Source organism: Carcharhinus amblyrhynchos, chromosome 31, assembly GCF_965287045.1.
Source record: "Carcharhinus amblyrhynchos chromosome 31, sCarAmb.v2.hapA, whole genome shotgun sequence".
In the NCBI taxonomy this organism is placed as follows: Eukaryota; Metazoa; Chordata; class Chondrichthyes; order Carcharhiniformes; family Carcharhinidae; genus Carcharhinus; species Carcharhinus amblyrhynchos.
This window is the reverse complement of record NC_137354.1, coordinates 705,210-717,609: the sequence shown is the minus strand read 5'-3', so window position 1 is coordinate 717,609 and position 12,400 is coordinate 705,210. Positions and strand designations below refer to the sequence as shown.

General features: G+C 43.9%; 1 protein-coding gene across 1 annotated transcript in view; it reads right to left on the bottom strand.

Annotated features, from left to right (window-relative positions):
• Positions 1–12,400, bottom strand: part of LOC145360575 (wings apart-like protein homolog) — a 217,520-nt gene that overhangs the window by 128,549 nt on the left and 76,571 nt on the right. The window contains exon 3 of the mRNA XM_080215902.1: positions 4,633–5,676. Within this exon, the coding sequence (XP_080072028.1) occupies positions 4,633–5,676 (1,044 nt within the window). The remainder of the gene's footprint in view (positions 1–4,632; positions 5,677–12,400) is intronic.

The window sequence follows — 12,400 nt, the reverse complement described above, 5'->3', positions numbered from 1 at the left end:
ATAACATGCAAGAAACCCTACTTTTCACTGTATACTAATACATGCGACAAAAATAAATCAAATCAAATCAGCTTAGTATGGAATATCTATGAACTTCACTTTTCACCAGGTGCAAGAGGCAGGAGTGTTGTGTGCAGTTTTGATGCCCAAGGAAAGACGCCCTTGCTATAGAGGGAGTACGGTGAAGGTTTACCAGGCTGATTCCTGGGATGGCAGGTCTGTCATGAGGAGAGATTAAATCAGTTAGGATTATATTCACTGGAGTTTAGAAGAGTGAGAGGGGATCTAATGGAAACTTATAAAAATTCTATCACGGTTAGATAGGGTAGATTCAGAAAGAATGTTCCCAATAGTGGGGGAGTCCAGAACAAGGGGCCATAGTTTGAGAATAAGTGGTAAACCTTTTAGAACGTAAGAAATAGGAGTAGGAGTAGGCATCTAGCCCTTCGAGCCTGCCCCACCATTCAATAAGATCATGGCTGATCTGAAGTGGATTAGGTCCACTTACCCGCCTGCTCCCCATAACCCTTAATTCCCTTATCAGAAATCTATCTACCCGTGACTTAAACATATTCAACAAGGTAGCCTCCACCACTTCAACGGGCAGAGAATTCCAGAGATTCACCACCCTCTGAGAGAAGAAGTTCCTCCTCAACTCTGTTCTAAACTGCCCCCCTCCCACCTTTAGTTTGAAGCTGTGCCCTCTAGTTCTGGCTTCCTTTCCAAGTGGAAAGAATCTCTCTAACTCTACCCTATCTACTAGCCCCTTCATTTTCTTGTAAGTCTCTATAAGATTCCCCCTCAGTCTTCTAAACTCTAACGAGTACAGACCCAGTCTATTCAATCTCTCCTCATAAGCTAACCCCCTCACCTCCGGTATCAGCCTGGTGAACCTTCACTGGTACTCGCTTCAAGGCCAATATATCCTTTCATAAATAAGGGGACCAAAATGCACACAGTACTCCAGCTGCGGCCTCAGCAGTGCCCTGTACAGTTGCAGCAAGACCTCCCTGCTTTTATATTCTATCCCCCTCGCTATAAAGGCCAGCATTCCATTCACCTTCTTGATCACCTGCTACACCTGCAGACTGGGTTTTTGCAATTCATGCACAAGGACCCCCAGGTCCCTCTGCACCGTAGCATACTGCTACCTTCACCCTTTAAATAACAATCCCTCCTACTATTATTTCTTCCAAAGTGGATAACCTCACATTTGCTAACGTTATACTCCATCTGCCAGGTCCTCGCCCACTCACTCAGCCTATCCAGATCTCTCTGCAGACTTTTCGCGTCCTCCACACAATTCGCTTTTCCACTCATCTTCGTGTCATCAGCAAATTTTGTTACCTTATACTCAGCCCCCTCCTCCAGGTCGTTTAGAACTGAGGCGAGAAGAAATTTCTTCACCCAGAGGGTGGTGAATCTGTGGAATTTACTACCAACGAATGTATTTGAGGCCAAACGTTGTCTGGTTTCAAGAAGAGGTGCATCAAGGTGGATAAATCCCCAGGACCTGATGAAGTGTATCCCAGGACATTGTGGGAGGCTAGGGAGGAAATTGCAGGTCTCCTAGCTGAGAAATTTGAATCATCGATAGTCACAGGTGAGATGCCTGAAGATTGGAGGGTGGCAAATGTTGTGCCATTGTTTAAAAAGGGCTGCAGGGAAAAGCCTGGGAACTACAGGCCAGTGAGCCTCATATCTGTGGAGGGCAAGTTGTTGGGAGATATTTTGAGAGACAGGATCTACAGGCACTTAGAGATGCATGGAATGATTAGGGACGGTCAGCATGGCTTTGTGCGTGAAAAATCATGATTCATAAATTTGAGTTTTTTGAAGGCGTAACCAAGAAGTTAGATGAAAGCAGTGCAGTTGATGTTGTTCACATAGGCTTTAGCAAGGCCTTTGACAAAGTACCGCTTGGTACGTTATTGCATAAGGTTAAACCTCACATGATCCAGGGTGAGGTATCTCAATGGATACAAAATTGGCTTCTTGACAGAAGCCAGGGGGTGGTTGTAGAGGGTTGTTTTTCAAACTGGAGACCTGTGACCAGCGGTGTGCTTCAGGGATCAGTGCTGGGTCCACTGTTACTTGTCATTTATATTAATGATTTGGATGAGAATATAGGAGGCATGGTTAGTAAGTTTGCAGACGACACCAAGGTTGGTGGCATAGTGGGCGGTGAAGAAGGTTATCTCGGATTGCAAAGGGATCTTGATCAATTGGGCCAGTGGGCTGACAAATGGCAGATGGAATTTAATTTAGACAAATGCGTGTGATGCATTTTGGCAGATTGAACCAGGGCAGGACTTACTCAGTTAATGATAAGGCGTTGCGGAGAGTTACAGACCAAAGAGATCTAGGGGTACATGTTCATAGCTCCTTGAAAGTAGAGTCACAGATGGACAGAGAGGTAAAGGCGGCATTCGACATGCTTGGCTTCTTTAGTCAGAACATTGAATATAGGAGTTGGGACAGCTTGTTAAAGTTGTACAAGATATTGGTACGGCCACAGTTGGAATACTGCGTACAGTTCTGGTCACCCTATTTTATGAAGGATATTATTAAATTAGAAAGGGTGCAGAAGAGATTTACTAGGGTGCTACTGGGACTTGATGGTTTGAATTATAAGGAGAGACTGGATAGGCTGGGAGTTTTTTCTCTGGAGAGTAGAAGGTTGAGGGGTGATCTTACATAGGTCTATAAAATAATGAGGGGCATAGGTCAGCTAGATAAGAACGTAACAACATAAGAAATAGGAGCAGGAGTAGGCCATCTAGCCCCTCGAGCCTGCCCCGCCATTCAATAAGATCATGGCTGATCTATCGTGGCTCAGTTCCACATTCCTGCCCTCTCCCCATAACCCTTAATCCCCTCGCTTATCAAAAACCCATCAACCTGCGTCTTAAAAATATTTAGCGAGGCAGTCTCCACCACTTCAACGGGCAGAGAATTCCAGAGATTCACCACCCTTTGAGTGAAGAAGTTCCTCCTCAACTCCGTTCTAAACCCCCCCCCCGCCCTTTATCTTGAGGCTGTGCCCCCTAGTCCTACTGTCCTTTCTGAGCGGGAAGAGTCTCTCCACCTCTATCCTATCCATCCCATTCATCATCTTATATGTCTCAATGAGATCTCCCCTCATTCTTCTAAACTCTAACGAGTACAAGCCCAGTTTATTCAGCCTCTCCTCATAGCTCAACCCCCTCAACTCCGGTATCAGCCTAGTAAACCTCCTCTGCACTCCCTCCAAGGCCAAAATATCCTTGCGTAAGTGCGGTGACCAAAACTGCACACAGTACTCCAGCTGCGGCCTCACCAAAGCCCTGTACAGCTGCAGCAAGACCTCCCTACTTTTATATTCAATCCCCCTCGCTATGAAGGCCAGCATCCCATTCACCTTCCTGACCACCTGCTGCACCTGCAAGCTGGGTTTTTGCGACTCGTGCACAAGGACCCCGAGGTCCCTCTGCACCGTTGCCTGCTGCAGTTTTTCGCCACATAAGTAATAGTCCTTCCTACCATTATTCCTACCAAAGTGGACCACCTCGCACTTGCCAACATTAAATTCCATTTGCCATTTCCTGGCCCATTCGCCCAGCCTATCTAGATCCTTCTGTAGACTCTCCATGCCCTCCGCGCAATTTGCCGTTCCACCAATCTTGGTGTCATCAGCAAATTTCGAGACCATACACTTGGTTCCCTCCTCCAGATCATCTATATAAATGGTAAATAGCTGAGGCCCCAGCACCGACCCCTGGGGCACTCCACTAGTCACCAACCGCCAATCCGAATAGCACCCATTAACCCCCACTCTCTGCCTCCTATTTAACAACCAATCCTCTATCCACACTAACACCCTACCCCCAACTCCATGCCCCCTTACCTTCTGCAATAACCTCTTGTGAGGTACCTTGTCAAACGCCTTCTGAAAATCAAGAAAGACCACATCCAGCGGCTATCTTTTCCCAAAGTTTGGGGAGTCTAAAACTAGAGGGCATAGGTTTAAGGTGAAAGGAGAGAGATACAAAAGGAACTAGAGGAGCAATTTTTTCACACATAGTGGCAAGTGTCTGGAACAAGCTGCAGAGGCAGTAGTAGAGGCGGGTACAATTTTGTCTTTTAAAAAGCATTTACACAGTTACATGGTTAAGATACATATAGAGGGATATGGGCCAAATGCGGGTAATTGGGACTAGCTTAGGAGTTTAAAAAAAGGGTGGCATGGACATGTTGGCCTGAAGGGCCTGTTTCCAATCTGTAAACCTCTATGACTCCAAGAAATTAGATACGGCTCTTGGGGCTAAAGGGATCAAAGGACATTGGAGGCAGGGGGATCAGAATATCAAATTCGATGATTAGCCATGATCAAGATGAATGGTGGAGTAGGCTCAAAGGGTCAAATGGCCTCCTCCTGCTTCTCGTTTCTATTAGCCATGATCTAATTGAATGCTGGAATATGCTCTGAGTGGCAGAACAGTCACCTCGTGAATCTGTGCTCCTATCAGCAAATGGGCTTTTCCTAACTCTATCAGACTATATCCAGCTACCTTGGAAGTGAATACAATCTGAAGTTGATAAAAAAAAATTTCTAAACAAAGCATACAATATTTGATGCGAATGGCCACCTACCTGTATTAGTGCTGTCCTGAGACTGTGGTTGACTCCCTTGAGAGTCACCCGTCGATTCAGAGCTAGATAGGAGTTCCACAATTTCACCCATCCTTGTTGAAGCTTTCTTCTTGCGTCTGCCTTCTGACTCGATGCCATCATCCTCATCAGAGCTCTCACTAAGATCATCAAAACCAAAGTATTTGATTTTATAGTTGGCAGCACCACCAGTGGATCGGAGTGAATCTTCCTCTCCCTCCTGTTCATCAAACCCAAAGAATTCCAGCTTTGCATCCTTTTTGGACTTGAACTGGGTCGGTCGAAATCTGACTGTGGTCTTGCTCGCTGCAGCTTCGGTTTTTTTCCGTAACCGGCCTGCTTCCCCCAGGTCAGCTGCACCGGTGGTGAACTCGTCCATGCTACGGTCTGTGGTGTCCTGAAGTGTGACATTGCATGATAGATAAGATGAGGGCAAGGTGATGGTGTCTTTTGCAGTCCGAGCTGTAGACGTCTTTCCTGTTGTCCCTGATGAAAATTTGGTGTCTGGTTTTAGGCTTTCCTTGCTCAATGTCAGGTCAGCCTGCGCAGATTTCCCAGTGCCATCAATTATTTTATCAAAATTTGTCATGCCAGCACCTCCTGGTTTACCTTTATTCGATCGACAATATGTCCTGCAATTTGACCTGAGGGGCTGCGAATCATTCTCAATCTCTTCATCCTTAAAGCTAGTATGTTCCACCCGTCCAAAAGTCCCTTGGTTACCTTTCACTTCCAAAGTGCCTCCCTGTTTGCTCTGCCTGCAATCAGAGGCCTCAGTTTTGACACAGGGCATACGGCCAAGTCCACCAACCCATGGTTGGAACTCTGTCCTCTGAAGTATTTCAGAGGGCGAACCTGAGCTCTTCATGATCTCATCCCAACTATCTGAGGTTGATCCATCAGTTTTAAAGCTAGATGGCATTGGACTAGGTGCCTTAGGTTTCTTTTCATTTTCAGTTGCATTCCTGTTCTTAGGAAAACTGTTTTTCTCAATTCCTTCTCTCAATGGATCTTGGTGCTTTGCTTCTGCAGAAGAAAAAATTCAAAACAATTCAGTAAATAAACTCTGGTTCATTGTTTTCCTCTTCCTTAACTGTAGATGAATTTTAGATTGCAATTTCTAACTTCTCCATTCCCCAGCCTCCTCTATCACAGTTGTGTGAAAATTTACGTTTGTGTTCAGTCCATTCAAGTAATTCTACTGCAGAAACAAAATCCCACAATGAGATGTGAGATAAAGAATTCTGGAGATAGTCAAAGGAGGTGTATCTACTGCCCTGTTAATCCAATTTTTCTCAAGTCCATCATAAACCCAGAAACTAACACAGGCAAGTGCAAAAGCCATTATCTGCAAAGCAAGATCCCAGAAACAGTACAGATGAAAAAGCAGTTGATTTTATTTGGCCAGTGTTTCGCGTCTAGATGACCCTTTGGCAGAGCTCTGACAAAGGGTCATCGAGATTCCAAACATTGGTTCTATTCTCTCTCCACAGATGCTTTCAGACCTAGTGAGATTTTCCAGTATTTTCTGTTTTTGTTCAGGTTCCAGCATCCACAGCATTTTGCTTCGATTTTGTTTTGGTTGACTTTTTACAGAAAGAACTCTCTATCCTTCAGAGAACACAGGGAAATATCTTACATTCAATGATACAGGGAAACAATTGCCAGAAAATATTTGCCCCATCAAAAAGGCAGCACTTTTAACAATGTGTATAGTGCTGATTCTATGTTCAGGTATTTCAGTGGGTCTCAAAGCCATAACTGACACAAGAAACTGGCACTGAAATGTTGCTTTGAATTAAAGGGTTTATCTTTCTGGCAGAGTCTCTGCCCAGTGACATTTCTGATGGTCACTTACAACATTTCTGCCTGAAATTTTCAATGAAAACAGTATTAACTGAAGTCTATTAGGTAATATTTTATTCAGCGTGCTGATCTGTACAGCATTTCACAACCATATGCGCAATATACACACATTCCATTCCTGAGTGGAAATGATCAATTGGAATGATGTTACCAAGCTGGACATGGAAAATGCCTGTTTATGAGCAAAAACCAGTAGTCTGAAATCAAGTTAATGACAAGTGTTGGTTTACATGCTACTTCTAAATCTTCAGGTTCGCAGCTTATACTGATTTAGTACCATCAATTTAGAGTCAGTAAAAAAATCAATTTGCAATTTAAACCACCCCGTCCACATGTTAAACAGCATCTTATTCAGCAGCAAATTATGTGAATTGCACTCAATAGGCCCAAACAAAACAGGAATGTTGTTTAGAAATGAAAAACAGAAGACAAATCAATGGGAATGGCACTATGACAAACACCTTGAAACCCATAAAGTTTTAACACTTTCTCCATTCAAAAGGTAGCAAAAGAATTGATATTACATTTGTTAAAACCCTTAAATTTTGGGAGGACAGGAAACAGTACTTGAAATGAGAGCTGTAAGGTCTACAGCTCATCACCTTTTGTTGCTGGCAAGTACATGCGAGGACAAAAAACTGTACAACGGAAAGTAATTCCCTACACCTGGCCCTGAACAAGAGAGAGCTACCACAGCAATATCTCAGAAACAAGTACCCACAGGGCTGCAGGAACAAAATTCAAACAGAACTATACAAAAGCAATGTGGTTGACTCTTAAAATGCCATCTGAAAACGCTCAAGGGCAAATACAGATAGAACGTAGAACATTACAGGCCCTTCGGCCCTCGGTGTTGCGCCGACCAGCCGAACCAATCTAATGACCCTCTAACCTAAACTATTCCAATGTTATCCATATGCCTATCCACTGACCATTTGAACGCCCTTAAAGTTGGCGAGTCCACAACTGCTGCAAGCAGGGCATTCCACGCCCTTAATATCCTCTGAGTAAAGAACCTACCTCTGACATCCATCCTATAATTACCACTCTTAATTTAAAGCTATGTCCCCTAGTGTTAGCCATCACCATCTGAGGTAAAAGGCTCTCACTGTCCACCCTATCTAACCCTCTGATCATCTTGTATGCCTCAATCAGGTCACTGCGTAACCTTCTTCTCTTTAATGAAAATAACCTCAAGTCCCTCAGCCTTTCCTCATAAGACCTTCCCACCATACCAGGCAACATCCTGGTAAACCTCCTCTGCACCCTTTCCAATGCTTCCACATCTTTCTTATAATGCGGCGACCAGAACCGTACGCAATACTCCAAGTGCGGCCGCACCAGAGTTTTGTACAGCTGTAACATGACCTCACAGCTCCGAAACTCAATCCCTCTACCAGTAAAAGCTAACACACCATATGCCTTCTTAACAACTTTATCAACCCGGGTGCCAACTTTCAGAGAGCTATGCACATGTACCCCGAGATCTCTCTGCTCGTCAACACGACCAAGAGTCCTTCCATTAGCCCTATATTCTGTGCTCCTGTTACTCTTACCAAAGTGAATCACCTCACACTTTTTCGTATTAAACTCCATTTGCCACCTCTCGGCCCAGCTCTGCAGCTTATCTCTGTCCCTCTGCAAACTGTAACATCCATCTTCACTGTCTACAACTCCTCCGACTTTGGCGTCGTCAGCAAATTTACTAACCCATCCTTCTACACCCTCATCTAGGTCATTTATAAAAATGGCAAACAGCAGTGGCCCCAAAACAGATCCCTGAGGTACACCACTTGTAACTGAACTCCAGGTTGAATATTTCCCATCAACCATCACCCTCTGTCTTCTATCAGCTAGCCAACTGGCTAGCTGGGCAATAAGCATAAATAGATGGGCAATAAGTTCTGGCCCAGCCAGGGACGTGCTCATCCCCTGAACGGATATAAAGAAAAATGGCCACCTTTGCATGTCAGAACCCAGGTTGACCAACCAGAGTCTTTAGTCTGCTAGTACAAAGAGTCTTGTAACCATTCTTCCATAGTAGCTGGAACATTTAACCAGGCAGTGTATACACACCATTTGTCAAAAATAGTCTAGAGATGAGAGTCATGTGACATGAACCTCAAGTTTGTGGAAACAGAACAGTCCTGTTATTTTTACCATCTATAAGCAGCAGCACAGAAAAGGGGCTCTCACCGCCATCTCCTTCTGAACTTCTGTACCACTGCCCAAAAGACGAATCTCTGGTGTCTACATCATCGTGGATTTCAACTCTCCTTGAAAAGTGAATCATCCAGCATCAGCTTTCAACCTACCGACTTCTATGAAGGAACACCTCATTGGACTTTGATTCTGGACTCTCTGGAAAAAAATCACCTATTATGACTTGCAAATATGTGAGGGGGCAAAAAGCAGTGATACTGCAGTAGCATGGACAATAATTCCCTAAACCACTCACTGAAAGCAGCACAGTCATTTTCACATGTCAGGATAAACTGGTTCTACTAACCAGGCAGCATTAACACCTGCATAAAGCTTAAAGCTTCAACCTTGACATGAACTAGAAACCTTACAGCTCTCATTTCTAGTCACTCACATAATTAGCCTCTGAGTTTTAATGGATTGTGAAATAAAAAGTCAATACCTATTTCTTCATTTTTTTAAGAACAAACCACAATGGCAAGATTTTACCCTTCATAATACTACCCAGTATTATGCAAGAAGTTTCGAGTGCACAGTAACAATGAGGTAAATTAATGTACACTCAAGTTCAAGCTGGAGGAGCGGGATATTTCTACCATTGCTCAGATTCTCAGTATGACAAAACAAAATTACTGCCTTACAGTTTGCAACAGTTTCATAGGCAAGTCACATTTCCATTGTAATGGTTAACCCAAAACAGTCAAAACCAACAGGTTTCAGAGCACGAGCATCACATTTTTCTTTCTGAAAATGAGACTGCAGAAAGGCAAATCAACATTTTCAAGGAATTAAAGCAATAACTTTCAGCTATTTGGAACTTTAAAAAGGAAGAACCACAGAGAGGAAGTCACCAATGTCCTCTGAGCTGTCTAACTTATTAATTTGAAGAGGTGTACAGCACAAATCAGCCCATTACAGCTGTGCCATCTCTTTGTTTGAACGATCAGATGCTAATCCCACTGCTCTGATCGGCTATCATTATTGGTTCAAAATTTTATCTAACTTTCCTTTAAATGATGCAGTGATCCCTGTCTCAACTACTCTCATGTGGTAAAGACCCAGGAGAATTGCAGTATTCAGTTCCTACTCAATTCCAGATAGTAAAGCAGTCCATACTTGCATGTAAAAACATCTGGATAGCACCCAGATCTGGGTTTATAAATGGCACACTTACATTTCTACCACACAGTGCCAGGCAATGACCACCTCCAAAACCAAAATACATATCCAACTCCCCCTCATCAAATCCATTAGCATTGGGGAGGATGACTAGAAATAAATAAAGGAGCGTGTTTTAAGACTAGGAAACAGTAAGTGTTCCACAGACCTGAGTTTGAACACTTCTGAATTTCAAGGTTCACATTTGTCAGACAGCAGGGGGTCCATTACTGATTTGGCAATTAAGCACCAGGCAGGAAGCACGTGGAAAAATCCCTCTCTGTTCAGTACCTCAATGGTTTCAGATTTTCCTTCCATTTAGGGGAATCTATGACAAATAAGGTAGTGTTTTTTGAACTCCTAACTGGGGATATTGACAAACACAAATTAGGAGTAGGGGGCCACTCAGTCTCTCAAGCCTGATCCGCCATTCAGTAAGATCATGGCTGAACCAACCGCAACCCAAACCCTACATTCCTTCTACACCCAGTAACCTTTCTTCCCGTTCTTCATCAAGAATCTATCTAGCTCAGCCTTAAAAATATTCAAAAACGCTGCCTTTTGAGAAACATAGTTACAGAGACTTTCAACCAAAGAACAAATAAAACTCCAAGCCCGCATCGACTGTGCTGCTCACTGAACTAAAACCCCCTACCTTTCCAGGGACCATATCCCTTTATTCCCATCCTTTTCATGTATTTATTAAGAGGCCCCTTAAACTAAAGGGAACAGCTGCTCCCTATCCACCCTGTCCATTCCCCTCATAACCTTGAACGCCTCGATCAGGTCGCCCCTCATCTTCCCCGCTCCAGAGAAAACAACCCAAGCCTATCCAACCTCTCTTCATAACAAATGTTCATCCCGTATCTGCTTCCACTACTTCCCCCAGCAACGAGTTCCAGGCACCCATCACTCTCTATGTAAAAAATATGCCTCATACATCTCCTTTAAACCTTGCCCCTTGCACCTTAAGCCTGTGCCCCTAATAATTGACTTTTCTACCCTGGCTATCCACTCTGTCCATGCCTCTCATAATCTTGTAGACTTCTATCAGGTCGCCCCTCAACCTCCATTGTTCCAGTGAGAACAAACCAAGTTTCTCCAACCTCTCCTCATAGTTAATGCTCTCCATACCAGGCAACATCCTGGTAAATCTTTTCTGTACCCTCTCCAAAGCCTCCACATCTTTCTGATAGTGTGGCAACCAGAACTGAACACTATATTCCAAGCGCAGCCTAACTAAGGTTCTATAAAGCTGCAACATGACTTGCCAATTTTTAAACTCAATGCCCACAGAAACCCACAGAAACAATTTCTCCTTGTCAGTCATAAATGAGCAACCCCTTATTTTTAAACAGTTCTAGATTCTCTGACAAGAGGAAACATCCTTTGCACAACTGGTTAATATACCTCAAGATCTTGAAGGTTTCAATCAAGTTGCCTCCTACACTCCCAAACTCCAGTAAATACAAACCTAATCTCTCCAACCATAGCAAAGAATAATAAGGGTCTTTTTCAGGTTGGAGGACAGTAACCAGTTGGCTCAGTGCTCTGAAGCTCTTCATCGAAGAGGCCCTTCGGCACATTGAGTCTGCACCAACACATGAAATGCTCTGACCTGCCCACCTAATTCCACTTGTCAATACTCGGCTTTGAATGTCATGGCATGCTATGTACTCATCCAGGTACTTTTTAAAGGATGTGAGGAATCCCATCTCCACCACCCTCTCATTCAGTGCATTCTAGGCTGTCACCCCCTCTGGGTAAAAAGGTTTTTTTCCTCAAAAACTAAACCTCCTAAACGATACACATCTCTTTAACCTGTGCTTAACCCTCTCTCCACTCACATTGTCTTTAAGACTTGATTACCTGCAAAGACTTGTATTCCAACCATCACTTTGTAAATTGAGTTTGCGTCTTTATATGCCCTGTTTGTGAACAGAACTCCCACTCACCTGATGAAGGAGCAGCACTCTGAAAGCGTACGGCTTGTGCTACCAAATAAACCTGTTGGACTTTAACCTGGTGTTGTCAGGCTTCTCACTGGGGAAGTGCCAGAGGACTGGAGAACAGCTAATGTGGTTCTGCTATTTAAGAAAGGTCATGATGTGGAGATGCCAGCATTGGACTGGGGTAAACACAGTAAGAAGTCTCTCAACACCAAGTTGAAGTCCAACAGGTTTATTTAGTAGTAAACGCCACGAGCTTTCGGAACGCTGTTCCTTCGTCAGGTGAGTGGGCAGTTCTGATCACAAACAGGGCATATAAAGGCACACACAGTTTACAAAATACTGATCAGAATGCGAGGCTTTACAGCGAATCAAGTCTTAAAAGGTGCAGATAATACGAGTGGAGATAGCATTAAGCTATTTGGATTCTCAGAGGCTTTTTCCCAGGGTTGAAATGGCTGCCACAAGAGGACACAGGTTTAGGCTGCGAGGGAGTAGGTACAGAGGAGACGTCAGGGGTGAGTTTTTCCACTCAGAGGGTGGTGGGTGCATGGACTCGGCTGCCGGCGGTGGTG